Below are 16,183 nucleotides of genomic sequence, written 5' to 3'. Positions count from 1 at the left end.
CTACTTTGACCATTTTGATATCTACCTCCGTGTTTCTAAATAATATGCTTTGCGGCCGGGCGCGGTGGCTCACGCCTGTAATCCCAGCACTTTGGGAGGCCGAGGCGGGCGGATCACAAGGTCAGGAGATCGAGACCATGGTGAAACCCCGTCTCTACTAAAAATACAAAAAATGAGCCGGGCGCGGTGGCGGGCGCCTGTAGTTCCAGCTACTCAGGAGGCTGAGGCAGGAGAATGGCGTGAACCCGGGAGGCGGAGCTTGCAGTGAGCCAGGATAGCGCCACTGCACTCCAGCTTGGGCGACAGAGCGAGACTCCGTCTCAAAAAAAAAAAATAATAATAATATGCTTTGCGGCCGGGTGCAGTGGCTCACGCCTGTAATCCCAGTACTTTGGAAGGCTGAGGAGGGAGGATCCCTTGAGCCCAGGAGTTTAAGACTAGCCTGGGCAACATAGGGGGATTCTTTCTCTACTTTAGAAAATAATAATAATAATAATAATATGCTTCTGCCAGGCATGGTGGCTCACACCTGTAATCCCAGCACTTTGGGAGGCCGAGATGGGAGGATTGCTTGAGCTCAGGAGTTTGAGACCATTACGGGCAACCTAGTGAGACTCCCATCTCTACTTGAAACTTTAAAAAAAAATTAGCTTGGTGTGGTGGCACACACCTGTAGTCCCAGCTACTGAGGAGACTGAAATAGGGGGATTGTTTGAGTCTGGGAGTTCGTGGCTACAGTGAGCTGTGATGCACCCCAGCCCAGGCAACAAAATGAGGAAAGGGAGGGGAGGGGAGGGGAAGGGAGGGGAAGGAGGGAGGGAGGGAGGGAGGGAGGGAGGGAGGGAGGAAGGAAGGAAGGAAGGAAGGAAGGAAGGAAGGAAGGAAGGAAGGAAGGAAGGAAGGAAGGAAATGCTTGTTTTGTTACTTCTTGCTTTTTAAGTTTTGAGGACTATTAACTTTCTACTACAGAAAAGGATTTAGTTCTCTTTCCTCCCTCTTACCCCCACCACATACTTATACCGATCTTTCCAATATAATTACATCATAACTTCATTTAGATCAATATGAGATTTTATATTATGAATTTATAAATGCAATTCAAAGCTAAGCCAAGGAGTGAGGTATCACTAGTTTTCTCTTCCTGTACCATTTTTGTTTTTTCTGGAGTTACTGTCTTATTTTTTCCCTTTGTTCAGTTTTCAATGTACTTATTGATCCAACCTTAAATCAGTTGCCTAAATTTCCTCTCAAAGGGGTCAGGTATACTATCAATTGTATCTTCTGAAAGAATTCTCTCTCAGGGCCTTGTGTGGACTTCCCTCATCTGGTGTGCACGGCTATCATTCTGCAATTGCTTTCACCATCATCCTGGGAACTCCCATCACCCCATACGTTGTGTTCCTATTTTCTGTATCCAGTGTCATCCTCATTTTTAGTTTGCTTTTCCTTTCTGTAGAGGACATAGGGACTGAGAAGGCCAAGGGATATCACAGGTTTTCTTATCAACCACTTGGAAGGCTTCTGCTGCATTTTCAGGAGCTATTTTAATGACAGAGGGGAGAAAAGGTATGCCAGGCACGTGTTACTGCTCAGAAGAAAGGGCAAAATGGCAGTAAGATGGGGCTTGGAATAAATCGGAGGCAAAGAAATAAGCAGAGTGTTCAGGCTGGGAACATGGGAGAAGAGAAACACATGTTGGCACCCAGGTCAAGTGCTCTAAAACATAGGATGAAAAATCAGAAATATAGTGAGTACTTGGGTTGTATGTGACTTTGTAATTTTCTGCTCCTGTGTCACAGTGTGAGGTAAATGTTTTCATCTATACTTAAATAAAATGATCTAAAGTAATCCTGGAGGTTTCTAAGTTATAATTTAGGGGGTACACACATACTCATCGAGAGAATATTCAAAGCAGAGCCATAGTACTGTTTGTGAAGAAAGCTTTATCTAGTACTACCATAACTGATCATAACAACAGTGGCTGTTTTGAGGGGTTTTCTACATCCCAGGCAGTTTTTAAAGTTACTTTAGACATGTATCTCATTTAACTATTACGACAGCCTGTGAGGGCATTTTTAACTACCTTTTACAAATGAGTTAACTAAAGCAACACTTAACTTTCCCAAAGTCACACAACGGAGGACCTGGGACTCAAATATGGGTCATCTTACTCCAAAGCCCGTGTTCTAAATTTAACCCTGAATAAAAAAATCCTCATTAAGGATGTTTTCATGGTTGAAGCACTTTCTCAAGATGGTATCCAAACCGGGAAAGCATGGCTGGAGTTCTAAGAATAAAATCTGATATTTTTACAGAGGAAGTCCTCTTCATGCCAGCCATGCCTATTTATAGCAAAAGACAGTTTCAAGGCTCTGTGACAGACATAGGTCTAGGTTTCCAGGGTGAAATGTATTCCAAACAAGGACAGATTGACCACAAATACTATTTATCTGACACCATTTGGTGCCTTTTCAAATACTGTTCAAGTTTCCCATAACATACTAGAGTAAAAACCCCCTGAGGGCAGGGATGTTGCTTATTCACTTTTATATTCTCAGTGTCTAGCACACTACCTAGCATAGAGTGATATAAAATAAAATACTTGCCGGGCGCGGTGGCTCACGCCTGTAATCCCAGCACTTTGGGAGGCCGAGGCAGGCGAATCACAAGGTCAGGAGATCGAGACCACGGTGAAACCCTGTCTCTACTAAAAATACAAAAAATGAGCCGGGCGAGGTGGCGGGCGCCTGTAGTCCCAGCTACTCGGGAGGCTGGGGCAGGAGAATGGCGTGAACCCAGGAGGCGGAGCTTGCAGTGAGCCAGGATCGCGCCACTGCACTCCAGCTTGGGCGACAGAGCAAGACTCCGTCTCAAAAAATAAAAATAAAAAAAATAAAATAAAATACTTCTCAGCAAGTTTTCTAGCTAGATATGTTTTTTTTTTTCTTTCCTTTGAATCTTGATAGCATTTTTTGAAAATTATCTTATGGCACTTATATCTTGTCTAATCTTTTATTTTTTATTTATTTTCAATTGACCTTCCAAAGTGGATTTTAATCTTTTATTATATTTTAATCTAATACTTTAATTCCTTGTGCATTTATATCCCTTATTACACTGAGATTCCCTGAGAACGAGGAGTAACTGTGTTTGAATTTCAGTTCTGATACTTCTTAGTTGCATGATCTTTACCTCTTTGAACCTTAGTTTCCTTACCAGTGAAAAGTAAAGATTAGTAGGCTGGCCTTGTAGAATACAGATAATGATTAGTAAATTTAGATGAAAGTTTTCTGTAATCCTTCTATTTTACTTAAGTGTTTGTATCTTCATGAAGAAAAATGGGAAAATAGCACTTACCCTTTTTGATCAAAAGCCTCTTAAACAATTTAATTTGCCCTTTGCTTCATATCTGCCCCCAGTCTGGCTAGGCTGGGACATTCAAAGACGTTCAAGAAGTTCATTTATGAGGAGATCTACATGAGGACAAGCCAAAAAGTTCAGCCCAGTTTTTTTGTGTCAGTTCCCATTGTCACATTGTGTTTTTGAAAACCCCAGATGTGCATATGGAATTGCAAATCACCAGGAACAAGGAATTATGTACATATTTTGAAAACTGGATTTGGTCTTTCACATATCAAATGCTTGGCTAGAAATAATCAGTGTATACACTGGGAAAATGGCACTTTCATATTTTTCTAATGCCTTTAAAATGAAAGTATCCTATCTTCAGCTCTTAAAATTCTTTCCCACCTGGTTACACCTCAAAAAGGTACACAGTACCTAAGTTGGGAATGCATCACTAGAGTTCTGAGAATGAAATCTGATGTTTTTACAGAGGAAGCCCTCTTAATTCCAGCTGTGCCTATTTATGGCACGTTGTGCTATAAATGCGTAGCTCAGAGGTGAGGCTTAAACTCTAGCAGGCTTATAAATGAACCCTTAGTCATCTACCACTTCCGGGAATAAAAGAAATTTTCACTCACTAAAATCTCATGAAATTCATTTACTGGCCGGGCGCGGTGGCTCAAGCCTGTAATCCCAGCACTTTGGGAGGCCGAGACGGGCGGATCACGAGGTCAGGAGATCGAGACCATCCTGGCTGACACGGTGAAACCCCGTCTCTACTTTAAAAAAAATACAAAAAACTAGCCGGGCGAGGTGGCGGCGCCTGTAGTCCCAGCTACTCGGGAGGCTGAGGCAGGAGAATGGCGTGAACCCGGGAGGCGGAGCTTGCAGTGAGCTGAGATCCGGCCACTGCACTCCAGCCTGGGCAGCAGAGCTAGACTCCGTCTCAAAAAAAAAAAAAAAAAAAAAGAAATTCATTTACTTCAAGTTTCCCATGTATTACTTTAGGACTGAATCCTTCCTACCAGTTTTATGGGGAAAGGGACAAACTGATATTTTGGTTAATACACTTGTTGATATTTTGCTGGGTGAGAACATTCCTAAAAATTAGGGATCCTATGATACTTGGTTGTAAATACTACTTTACCATAGTTTAGAGCAATGGTCCCCAACCTTTTTGGCACCAGGGACCAGTTTCGTGGAAGACAATTTTTCCACAGGAAAGGGTGGGCGAGCATGGTTTTGCGATGAAACTGTTCCACCACAGATCATCAGGCATTAGGTTCTCATAAGGAGCACACAACCTAGATTCCTCACATGTGTAGTTCACAACAGGGTTCGTGCTCTTATGAGAATCTAATGCTGCTGATCTGATCCATCTGTGGCCTGGGAGTTGGGGACCCCTGGTTTAGAGTATTTTTTTTCTTTTATTACCAAAATGGCAGTAGAATAAACTTTTAACTAATCAAAGAAGGGTCTGAATATGGACATAAGCCTATACATTTGAATTTTTGTATTGAACATTCAAGTTGGGCTTACCTCCAGGAAACTCACATACATTTTCTAAAATTGCTTTTTTACTTTAAAAGCAAAAGTTACTACAAAAATTAGAAATAGTAGCTCAACAACCAGAAAAATTATCTATACTTTATCTCTGGATGTTTTTTGCCTTGATATACGTCTTTTAAACCTTTTCTAGCCTACATTTTTTCAATAATGAAAGAATGGTACACACAGTGATTTAAAATATTCTCCCTCCCATCCATGTTACGAACATTTTTTCATTATCAGTACATATTCTTTATCATTATTAAAGATTAATTCCATTGTTTCATATGATGAAATTTGTTGTGTCCAAATTTCTCACTTAGAAACTGCTGCATTGAATATACTTTTACCAATGTTTCTGTACCTGCTTATTTCCTAGGTAAATTAATTTTTCCGAAAAGATGAAATTATACAACTCTTAAAATTCTCTCATTCTGAAGGTATGTTTTATTACTACTCCTGATAACCACCATTTGTGAATTCCTATGACATGTTAGCCACAATGTAGCTCCTCCTTGCACACATGAGTATTTATAATGTTTACAAAAATCTGTGAAGAGGGTGTAAAATATGCCTCCTGAAGTTCCAAAGTAATAAGGCTAAAGACCTTGTTGGAAGAAACAAAAGAAAACCAACCAAACCATGAAACAAATGAAAAATGCAAGTTGTGTAGTAATTTCTGTTGGGTAAGCTTCTGGAAAGGCAGTTAAACATTCTTTCCAAGATGACAACACAGGCTGATTAGTCCAGAGGGCTGTAGTTGTTCCCGTTCCCCATCAGCTGATTTACTTTCAGATCTATTAACCTTAGCGCTACTGGAAATCATGTGGAGTAATAAATGCATTCATTACTGAGACTTATTATTATTGTAGAGTTCAAAAGATAACTGGATTTCCTCCGCTGAGAATCTGACTGTGAGTCATAAGCATTATTGTACACAAAAAGGAAAGGATGGGCTAAGGAATTACTGAAATACCTAAACTGCAACAGTTAATGGACACTTTTTTCCTTCTGCCTTCGCAGAGTGCAAATAAAACACTTTATGTGGTAAATTGATGAGAGAAGTCCTGCCTGGGTGGGGCAAGACAGAGGGGCTGGAAGTTTAGTCTCAAAAACACATGCTATTCAGTTGTAGCAGCACTTTTTAGGGGTAACAGTAGGTCAAATTGAAAAGTCTTGGCAATTTTTGAACTTTCTTCTTAAAAATATATGTATTCAGGATTAACTGTTACTTTTAGCCACTATGATTCTTCATCAGAGATTCTTTGTCAGGATTGGCAGACTTTTCCTGTAAAGAACCAGGAACTAAATATTTTGGGCTTTGCAGTCTGTTGCAACTACTCAACTCTACTTTTGCAATGCAAAAGCAGCCATAGATAGTACCTACATAAACAGCACAGCTGTTCCAATGAAACTTAATTTATGGACACAAATCTAAATTTCACATAATTTTCATGTGTAATGAAAAAGTATTCTTTTGTTATTTAAAAATCATTTAAAAATATAAGAGCTATTTCATAACTTGTGGGACATACAGAAACAGAGTCAGCTGGATTTGGACAATGGGCTGTTACACGCTGTTCCTGTTTTATGTCAGCCAACTATTTATTTGAGGAGGAAGACTTGCATAAATTAAATAATGCATTTGATCTTTCTTCTAGCTATTCAAATAAGGGTACATTTCCCAGCTTCTCAGTTTCTCTCTTTTGCTTATTTTGAAACAAGGCCTTTATAAGGCCTGATAAACAAAAACTCCTGGTGAAAATAAGCAAAAGGGCAGGTAGAATAAGTGAATATAAATTCCTCTTCAATTAATCAAATGTTTGCTATAACTAAGTTTTTCAAATGACTGGAATTTTAGGAGAAAAAGACAAAGAAGGGAAGGGCATAACAGAAGTGAAGGAAAATAAGAGAAATAGAAGGAGTAAAAATGGAAGAAACAAAAATGAAGACAGCATCCTACAATGAGAGATAGATTTAAAAAGCTGTAAGTAAGAAAGAGGCAGAGTTTACCACATGGTAGGGTCTTGATAAATATACGTTAAAAAATGGTAATGTTTAATTAGAGATCACAACTTGCAATTCCTTTAAGGCAGACGATTTCAAAGCAAACAAGCACACATTATAGCCTGCCTTTCAAATTAATATTTTAATTAGGCACAGCTTAGCTGTTCAAATGCCCTTATCCTTAAATCTCTACAGAAGAAATTATTCTCTGGGCTAGAGTAGCTACAGGCCAGATGGTATCAAGTTAAAAACCATGAGTGAAGACTGTAACTTTTCCTCTCTGTTAAAATCCATCTATAGGTATAAACGCTAGACCAAAATAACTGATACTGATGAAGCACTATGTAGTTTGAATTATAAAGCTTAAAATGTGTTTACTATGAAATACTAAGGAAAACAAAAGAACTACTTCTAAGAAAGATTTGCAGTAACAGTTACTCTTTGCTCAGCTCAAAAAGAATAAGGAAAGTAAATAAGCATAAATGTCTTACTTCCTAAATATTTTAAGGATTTTCTGTAGTTTTCCTGCGTTCAAATGTTTCAGGCCATACAAGAGGAAAAAACACGTGAGAGCAACAGCAATAATTTTAAATTTGGACCTCTCAGTCTAAAATAACGCTGCAATAGCACTTTACCCTTTTAAAACAATATTTATCACACTTGTAATTATTGTATTCAGTTGTCTGTCTTCATGAGATTTTGGTTTTATGAAAACAGTATAGCATAATGGGTTCCCAGATGGCTCGGCCACTTACTAGCTGTGTGATTTTGAGAAAGTACCTTATTACTCAACTGTGCCTCAGTCTACCCATCTAAACACAGGGCTAATAAGAGTACCTCCTCAGAAGGTTAGTGTGATGAGTAAATAAGCTAATATGGAAGATACTTAGTGTATAAGAGGTACTCAAAAAACATTTGTTAAATAGTTGCTGGATGAGTTGAGTGTGTTGTTTCTTTGGGGGAAAGAGAGAAAAAAAAAAGACTGCCTCTTACATAAGACAAACTGAAACAGCAGACAGGATCCTGGGATACAGTACAGAACCATCTCCTGCCCCAAGTAGTTGTCAACTGCTTTCCTCAAGTGTTTTCTTTAAAAAAAAAAAAAAAAAAATCAGACCTTTTCCAACTGTGAGGTTAGAGAATTCAGGAAAGTAGAAGAATGGGCTGAACATGGCCCACGTCTGGAAGCACCAAAACATTTATGTTCAGGAAAATTGAAGAGAAAAACAATTTAATAATGGGTATTAAGTGAATTAAATTTCATCTAGACCTGAAATACATGAAAATAGAACAAAAACCTTCCACTTTTTAAGTTTTTCTTTTTTTCCCCAGCTCTTTTACTTGGACATCTTAAAATTACCCACAATTAAGTTTTTCTCATATAAGTATTTGGAGGGTAACATCATTTTCATTTAAAAATGGGAAATGGAAGCAGAAGAAAACTAGATGACAAGGTTCTCAGTTCTTCACTGTGATTAACAGCTAAGCAGTGGCTAAAAGCTTGCATTTTTGGTGTTAGATTCCAAATCTACCACTAAATTTTCTTATCAGTAAAATGGGGGAAAAGAACAGTACTTCTTTCACTCAGTTGTTGTGAAGATAAAATGAGAAAATATGAAAAGGGCTTGACACTTAGGAAGTATTCAACAAGCAGTAGCCATTATTATTACAACTTTAAGATCACTATTGATAAGTTTAGAAGAAGAAACTCTTTATGAAGTGAATTACCTTTTGGGATCTGGGCACTATGGAGAAAATATCAACTAACAATCTGCTTGAGGACTGTATCTCTGGAGGAGAAACAGACCACACTTGGGGCAGTAAGTCAGCGTTCTAAATTTTCTTGGACCATCCTTCATACAAATCTCTTAAGTGATGGTAGAGTGATCTCAACCCAAAGCTTTTAATTCTAAATTCCACTCCCATTTCACTATACTCTACTACCTCACCATAGTGCTCACTTTAACTGGACCACAAGTTCGGTATAGTTTTCATTGTCTGAGACTTTAGGACTTTATCGGTTGTGTCCTCAAGGATAATCTTTGAAATGTGAGGCCAAATGCTTGGAGTTCAAGTTTCTTTCCTAGTCCCAGCAAATAGAGAAAGATTTAAAAAAATGTAGCAGGAAGTGTGTGTCAATAGATAATTTTCTATTGACACACACTTCTTTCTTTCTACTAACCATGACCTCTAACTTCTCTTTCCATGCTTTAATAAATAAAAGGAGATTTCTTATTAGGGACAATATATTATCTTGGCAATTATAATCCTTTTATTGATAATATAAACCCAGACAAATATAATGTCTATCTGTAATAATATATAATAAACATAATGGCTGCGCCCTAAAATCAACAGCTTGGGTTATAACAAACTTAATAAAATCAATGGTAAACAGAAAAACTGCTCCACCAACATAAGGTTAAGGCAAACACTTAATGTTATTTACTCCATGGGGATTTTTATCTCCCTGCCTGCTTCCTTTTTCTTTCAACAAATGTTTTTGTATACCTACTACATACTTGATACTGGGCTACTACAGTGAAGAAGGACACAATCTCTTTCAAAAGTGTGGTCTAAAGGCCAGGCGTGGTAGCTCACGCCTGTTGTCTCAGCACTTTGGGAGGCTAAAGTGGGATCACTTGAGTCCAGGAGTTTTGAGACCAGCCTGGGCAACATAGTAAGACCCCGCCTTTACAAAAAATTAAAAAATTAGCTGGGTGTGGTGGTGCACACCTGTAGTCCCAGCTACTCGAGGGGCTGAGGGGGGAGGATCACTTGAGGCTGCAGTGAGCTATGACTGCACCACTGCACTCCAGCCTGGGCGACAGAGCAAGACCTTGTCTCAAAAAGAAAAAGTGTGTTTAGTTATAGGAGGGGAGGGGAAGATGAGTCAAACTGATAAACGTATTATGTAATAAACATTATGATAGAGATATGCACAGGATACCAGGCAGACGCAGAGAAAGGGTATTCACTTTTTTGTAATTACAATAGTTTTCAGGAAATTGCTTTTCCATGCCTTCTTAAAAAAACTGATTTTGGGCCGGGCGCGGTGGCTCAAGCCTGTAATCCCAGCACTTTGGGAGGCCGAGACGGGCGGATCACGAGGTCAGGAGATCGAGACCATCCTGGCTAACACGGTGAAACCCAGTCTCTACTAAAAAATACAAAAAAAACTAGCCGGGCGAGGTAGCGGGCGCCTGTAGTCCCAGCTACTCGGGAGGCTGAGGCAGGAGAATGGCGTAAACCCGGGAGGCGGAGCTTGCAGTGAGCTGAGATCCAGCCACTGCACTCCAGCCTGGGCGACAGAGCGAGACTCCGTCTCAAAAAAAAAAAAAAAAAAACTGATTTTGAATCCCATCTGTATCACTTTATCAACATCTTTAATTTTTTTTTTTCTCAAAGCTGACTAGGAATCAGTGACTGTCTTTTACCATGTAAAATTTATACCATCAAGTGGCACCAAAAATCTATTTAATCATAAATAAATATGCCAGTTTTGTAGACTTGGTCTTCCATAAGTTAATTTATGACCACTGATGGAATAACTCAGATTAATTATTGAAGAAGTTACAAAGTTCTCTCCAATCTGATTGGCTATAACAACTGAAATAAACAATCAGTCTCGTGATTCTTCTTATTTTCAGACATTCTCCCAAAGGGTTTTATTTGGTTGACATGGCTCTTAATTACAACGATACATTCTTTGCAATTCACTTGCATTATTTCATTACAAAGTGAATACACTGCCTTTAAAAAAAACTAGTCTTGCCCTAGGTCTGGTCCTATTTACCTACCTAGGACTAATTCTCAGCAAAGACAAAGAGGCAGAGTTTAGGCTTTTATAATTCCACTGCTTCCCTCTCAAGCAGACCTCTGGAAGTCATCACTGAAGCTGTGTTCCTCCAGGCTTTTTTTGTTTATTGTCTCTCAACTTCAGTAAAGTACTGAAGTTAGACAAGGTTCTACATTTTGGTATCCATCTCTGGGATGGGAAAAACGGTTCAGAAAATCAGATAGCCGGGGTTTGAAACCGGGTTGAAAATTTTAGAAACTGTGTGATTTTACCACATGAGCCTTAGTATCCTTATTGTGAAATGGTGAATAATGACTTTTTCCTTGTGGAGCTGTTACAGAATGCAATTAGATAATGTTTGTAAAGCACTTAAACTGTGTTTTGGCACAGGGAAAGCATTCAATAACCTCTATTTAATAAACTCCAGCAATAGCTTTGCTAGTAGTGTCAAATTTCTAAGGTTTACATTAAAAAAACCACAGACTATGCAAAATTTTATTTGTATGTCTAATTTTTGAGAGGAAGCAGTGGTTTTCATTAGATCTTGAAAGATTTCTGCCTAAAAAATAGTTAAGTATAGAACCAAGAAAAAAAACTGGAAGTTAAAAACTCATCTGTGACCACTCGTCTGTAAATAAACATTAAGTACAAAGATCATGTTGATTCCCAAAGAACTCCAAGCAGATTTCCCACTGCAGTTTCCCACCAGGAGGTCAGGATATTGAGGAATGCATCCTAATACCCACCTTCTTATCTAGGAAAAGACAACTATCAAAAAGGCAGTTACCGCCCATTTTTTTCCTATTCAGGTTTTAGAATCAGTCAAATCTAGATTTAAATACAAGCTATGTGACTTTAAGTAATTTAATTTCTTTGACTATCAAGTTTCATCAAGTATAATACGGGGATTAGAATACCTACCACATCATCTGTTGTGAAGATTCAATAAAGTAATATATACATAAAATATGTGGCACTGGGGGGTCGCGGTGGCTCATGCCTGTAATCCCAGCACTTTGGGAGGCCGAGGCGTGTGGATCATTTGAAGTCAGGAGTTTGAGACCAGCCTGACCAACATGATGAAACCCTATCTCTACAAAAAATACAAAATCAGCCGGACATGGTGGTGCACACCTGTAATCCCAGCCACTTGGGAGGCTGAGGCAGGAGAATCACTTGAACCTGGGAGGCAGAGGTTGCAGTAAACCGAGATTACACTCCAGCCTGGGCAAGAAAAGCAAAACCCCATCTCAAAAAAAAAAAAAAAAAAAAAAAAAAAAAGCGGGTGGCACAGAGCCTCGCCTATTTAGTTTCAATTTTTGTTGTTGTGGTTGCTATTATTCTCATCAACTCCTCCCTATTACACTCTCCATTTGGGAAGATAATCCTGCAACATTCTTAGTAGAGAAAAAGTGAGGAATAAAGATTTCTATAATTCCTTTGATGCTCCTGGGAAGGAACTGAACACATGGACTCCTGGACAAGGGAAATGGAACTTACAGGTAAAATGCGAGGATAAAGCTGGCTTTACAAATAATCAGAATAGATGACTCCAATGTAGTGTTCTTTGCGGGGTCCTGGAAAGGATCACCCAGCCCTCTAAATTGCTTTCACTGCCACCCTGCCTGAAATTCCGTCTTTAGAAACACTAATTCCTCTGGATCACTAAGAGTTCCTCAGTGAATACCAGGACTCCTGAGAGGTCCACCACCTCTCTTTATTAGAACCCCCTCTCCAGAGTACCAGTTTCTCCACAGGGGAAGGAGACTGTGCCACTTGCAACTTCTGCCTTGAAGACTGGGAAGGGAGGGTGGGGGTGAGGGTGGGAGAACTCAGGGTTCCTGGCGAGGAACAAAAGGCAGGAAGGAGAGTTCTCCAAAACGCAAAGGAAAGCGGAGGGGGAAAAATGGGGCAGAAAGTGGAGCTAGAAAGAGAGGTGAGAAGAAAGCCAGACAGACTTCTTCCTTCTGCAAATCAGTCTAAGTTTCAGGAGGTGGGGTTGGGGGAGGAAGGGGTTCACCCTGGGGCCGGGCCAGGGCTGGGTGGGGAGGTGGCCTTCGAGAGGGTGAGTCGGGAAAGAAGGGAAGTAGGCAAAGGGTGAGATGTGGGGGTCCCGGTCTCCGCCTTACTGGCTGCCAGTTCCCTCTGCGTGTCCTCGTCCGCGTGCGTGACACGAGATAGTGCAGCGCTGGCATGGGGCCTGGCATCTGGCGGCCGCGAGATAACCCGAGCCCGCGCGATGGGAAACGTGCCGTTGGCACCCCGCCACCCCTCTATCGTGACTCCAGTCTGCCAAACAAGGTTCGTGATGCTCAGTTTACTAGGAAAGAGCCGCGGCTTTGAGTTCTCGCCCAGCCCGAAGCAGCGGAGACTGGCCAGGAGCCCGGCTGTCAGACCGCGGAGCGCACCCTGCGGGCGGGGGCTCGGTCCACGCGGGAGGGTCAGGGGACGCGGGGCTCACCCTTGAAGGAGTCGGGGAGCCGCTGGGCTTCGGAGTCCGCTGTATGCCGCTTCTCGGCCATGCTGCCCGAGACGCAGTGGCACTTCTCCGTCCTCGTCGCCAAACCCGGAGCCGCCGGGAACACCCCGAGGAGCCAGGGCCACAAGACCCAGATTGCCGCCCCGCCTCCAATCGAGGTCCCGCCCCCGCGAGACTTGGCCAATCAAAGCCCAGGATCGAGGAGGACACACCTCCGACTCCCCGCCCTCCGGTCCTTCTACAGCGCTGCAGCTTCGCAGTCCCTTCCCGCTAGGTCTGTGGGCTGAGGGGAGTGGCCTGAGGGGCGAGAGCCCCCAAGGCTGTGGGTACAAGGCCGGGCCCCTGCACCGGAAGGGAGGCCGGAAGCCACGGACGTGGAGCGGAGGGTGAGGATAGTGGGAAGGTGGCCGCAGAGGATGACCCGAGGAAAAAGTGCGAGTGAGGAAAAGTCGCCCTGCTGGGCAGAGGTACCGGACCAAGGCGCCTCCTATGGGCTGAGGAGTTAGAGGGGAGAAAATGACGCCCTGTCATGAGGGCGTGAGGTCCGAGTGAGGGGAGAAGACTGAGGGGCACCGAAGTGGCGGAAGTGAGGGCCAGCAGATCAGCCCCCAACCGAAGTGAACGAACTCGAGTGAGGAGTGTTAAGAAAATCAAAATGTATACATTTGGAAAAGGAGAGGCGGCCGGGCGCGGTGGCTCACGCCTGTAATCCCAGCACTTTGGAAGGCCGAGGCGGGTAGATCACCTGAGGTCAGGAGTTCGAGACCAGCCTGGCCAATATGGCGAAACCCCGTGTCTTCTAAAAATACGAAAATTAGCCGGGCGTGTGGCGCGCGCCTGTAATCCCAGCTACTCGGGAGGCTGAGGCAGTTGAATCACTTGAACCCGGGAGGCGGAGGTTGCAGTGAGCCGAGATGTCGCCACCGTACTCCAGCCTGGGCGACAGAGAGAGACTCCGTCTCAAAAAAACAAAGCAAAACAAAAAACAGGAAAGACTTCATTTCTTGTAAGGACCAGCCTACAAGGTGGCCATTCATCAGGCTGGGGAATGGCCAGGACCAGAGACAGGCACTTCGTCGCAGGAGGGGTTGGAGTAGCAGCTTTATGTTGAACAGCTTGGGGAAATATGCATATTCAGCAGGTGACAGGAGGAGCTATGAATATTCATGAGGGTGGTCCTGACACATGCCTATTGAGCAAACATGCATATAACATACAACCCATGTTCACTTTGGAGTGAAGAGTTACCATTTAAATGTTAAATGCCTGGGCTGCATGGTAACCTCCCCATCTATACAAAAAGTAAAAAAAAAATAGCCAGATGGGGTGGTGTGCGCTTGGGGTGCCAACTAGTCAGGACGCTGGGGCAGGAGGATCACTTGAGCCCAAGAGATGGAGGCTGCAGTGATGTATGATCAGATCACTGCACTCCGGCCTGACAGACTGTAAAAAATAATAATAATACATGTATTACAGTTAGACCCCATGCGTCAAAAGGTCTTTTCAGGACAAGAAGGTGTGCAAGTATGCAGTCTGTGTAAACTAGCCATGGCTGGTGCTCTTCCTATTAGGAGAAAGTTACTGAAATAAACCTTTTGTCCCATTAAAGCTGTAGTGATGGCTGGTGGAATAGGGGTTCCATTAGTCCACATCTGGTGGGGCTGCAAATTGTTTTAATATTGCTTATCTCAAGGCCAGTGCTTGTCAAGCTGCTAGAGTAAGAGAAAAACCTTGTGGCAGTTAGAACACAGTTTATTCTCTAAGTGAAGGGATGTGTGCCTTAACCTTTACCTGGCATGACCTTAGGTATAATTTGTATATAATTTGGTATCTTATTGTCACAAAGAGTCTCTTCTGTCAGTCTTATGATCTGTGTTTTCACGTTAATGCTGGTCAGCTGTTGTGTCTAAACTCTAATAGGATGAAGGTATAATAAGGTGTGTCTGACCTTCTGTCCTGTCATTTTCTGGGAACTCAGTTTTAAAGTTTTCTGGAGTCCCCTTGGCCGCAAGGGAGTCCATTCAGTTGGTGGGTTCATTTATTCAAACAAAATCTTCTTGGAGCATTTTCCATGTGGCAGGGGGTGTGCTAAGGGCCTGGTGGAGTTTACCTTATACTCTAGTGGGGAGATGGGCAACAAACAAGTAATTGAATCATTACACATGGTGAAGGGAGCTGTGAAAGGAGTGGAATATTTGGAGAACAGCAAAGGTTAGGACAGGGGAACACCTCTGTAAGGAAGGGGCTTTGAGATGTCGCCTGAGAAATGAGAAGGAGCCAGCCTGGGGAAGGGGAATAAGCGGTGCAGGAGGTGGGAAAGGGTATCCCAGGTAGAGGGAAAAGCATGTGCAAGGGCATTCCCAACCTCAAGCGTTCTCTCGGGTTGTGGCTGAAGACCTCATATTTGGAAAGTGTGCTGTGTTTTCATTAGACTCGTTCTATTGCACAATGTTCAAAGTATGTTAATGTACACAAGGTGCACTTATAAAAACATTTGATTTTGAAGTAAGTACAGATTCACAGAAAGTTGCAACAACAGTACAGAGAGGTCACGTGTCCCCTCTACCCAGTTTCCCCCAATAGTTACATCTTACTTGAGTATCAAAACCAGGAAATTGACAATGGCACAAAATGTATTTATAGTTCTGTGCCATTTTGACATGTGTAGATTGATATAACCACAGTAATTGATACAGAACTATTCCATTACCACAAAGGTCTCCCTCAGAAGGAGCACTTTTTTCTTCTTTTTTTAATGTGCTCAATATTTGGCGGTGTACTACCCAACACCTTGTGGTGCTTAGGTCATATGAAATGGTAGACTTTCTCTTTGATTTTATAGCTTTGGAGCTTTGTAACTATCCAGGTGGAAACTGGAGCAGAGTGTTAAGAGAGGCATTAAGATGATCTTTGCTTCCAGGAACAGGCTCCAGTGTATGATCAAAACCTGACTCAGAGCTCGCAGTTGACTTCTAGTCAAATACTGGCCAAGAACTGTTTGTATT

At 42.0% G+C, this 16,183-nt stretch overlaps 1 protein-coding gene across 1 annotated transcript in view; it reads right to left on the bottom strand.

Annotated features, from left to right (window-relative positions):
* The window catches only part of STOM (stomatin), a 33,096-nt gene extending 19,820 nt beyond the window's left edge, over window positions 1-13,276 (bottom strand). The window contains exon 1 of the mRNA XM_005580902.4: window positions 13,161-13,276. Within this exon, the coding sequence (XP_005580959.1) occupies window positions 13,161-13,221 (61 nt within the window). The 5' untranslated portion in view covers window positions 13,222-13,276. The remainder of the gene's footprint in view (window positions 1-13,160) is intronic.
* Window positions 13,277-16,183: the final 2,907 nt, after the last annotated feature.

Source organism: Macaca fascicularis, chromosome 15 (genome assembly GCF_037993035.2).
Source record: "Macaca fascicularis isolate 582-1 chromosome 15, T2T-MFA8v1.1".
Classification (NCBI taxonomy): Eukaryota; Metazoa; Chordata; class Mammalia; order Primates; family Cercopithecidae; genus Macaca; species Macaca fascicularis.
Note: the sequence above shows the minus strand (reverse complement) of the source record. Positions and strands in the feature narration are given on the sequence as shown.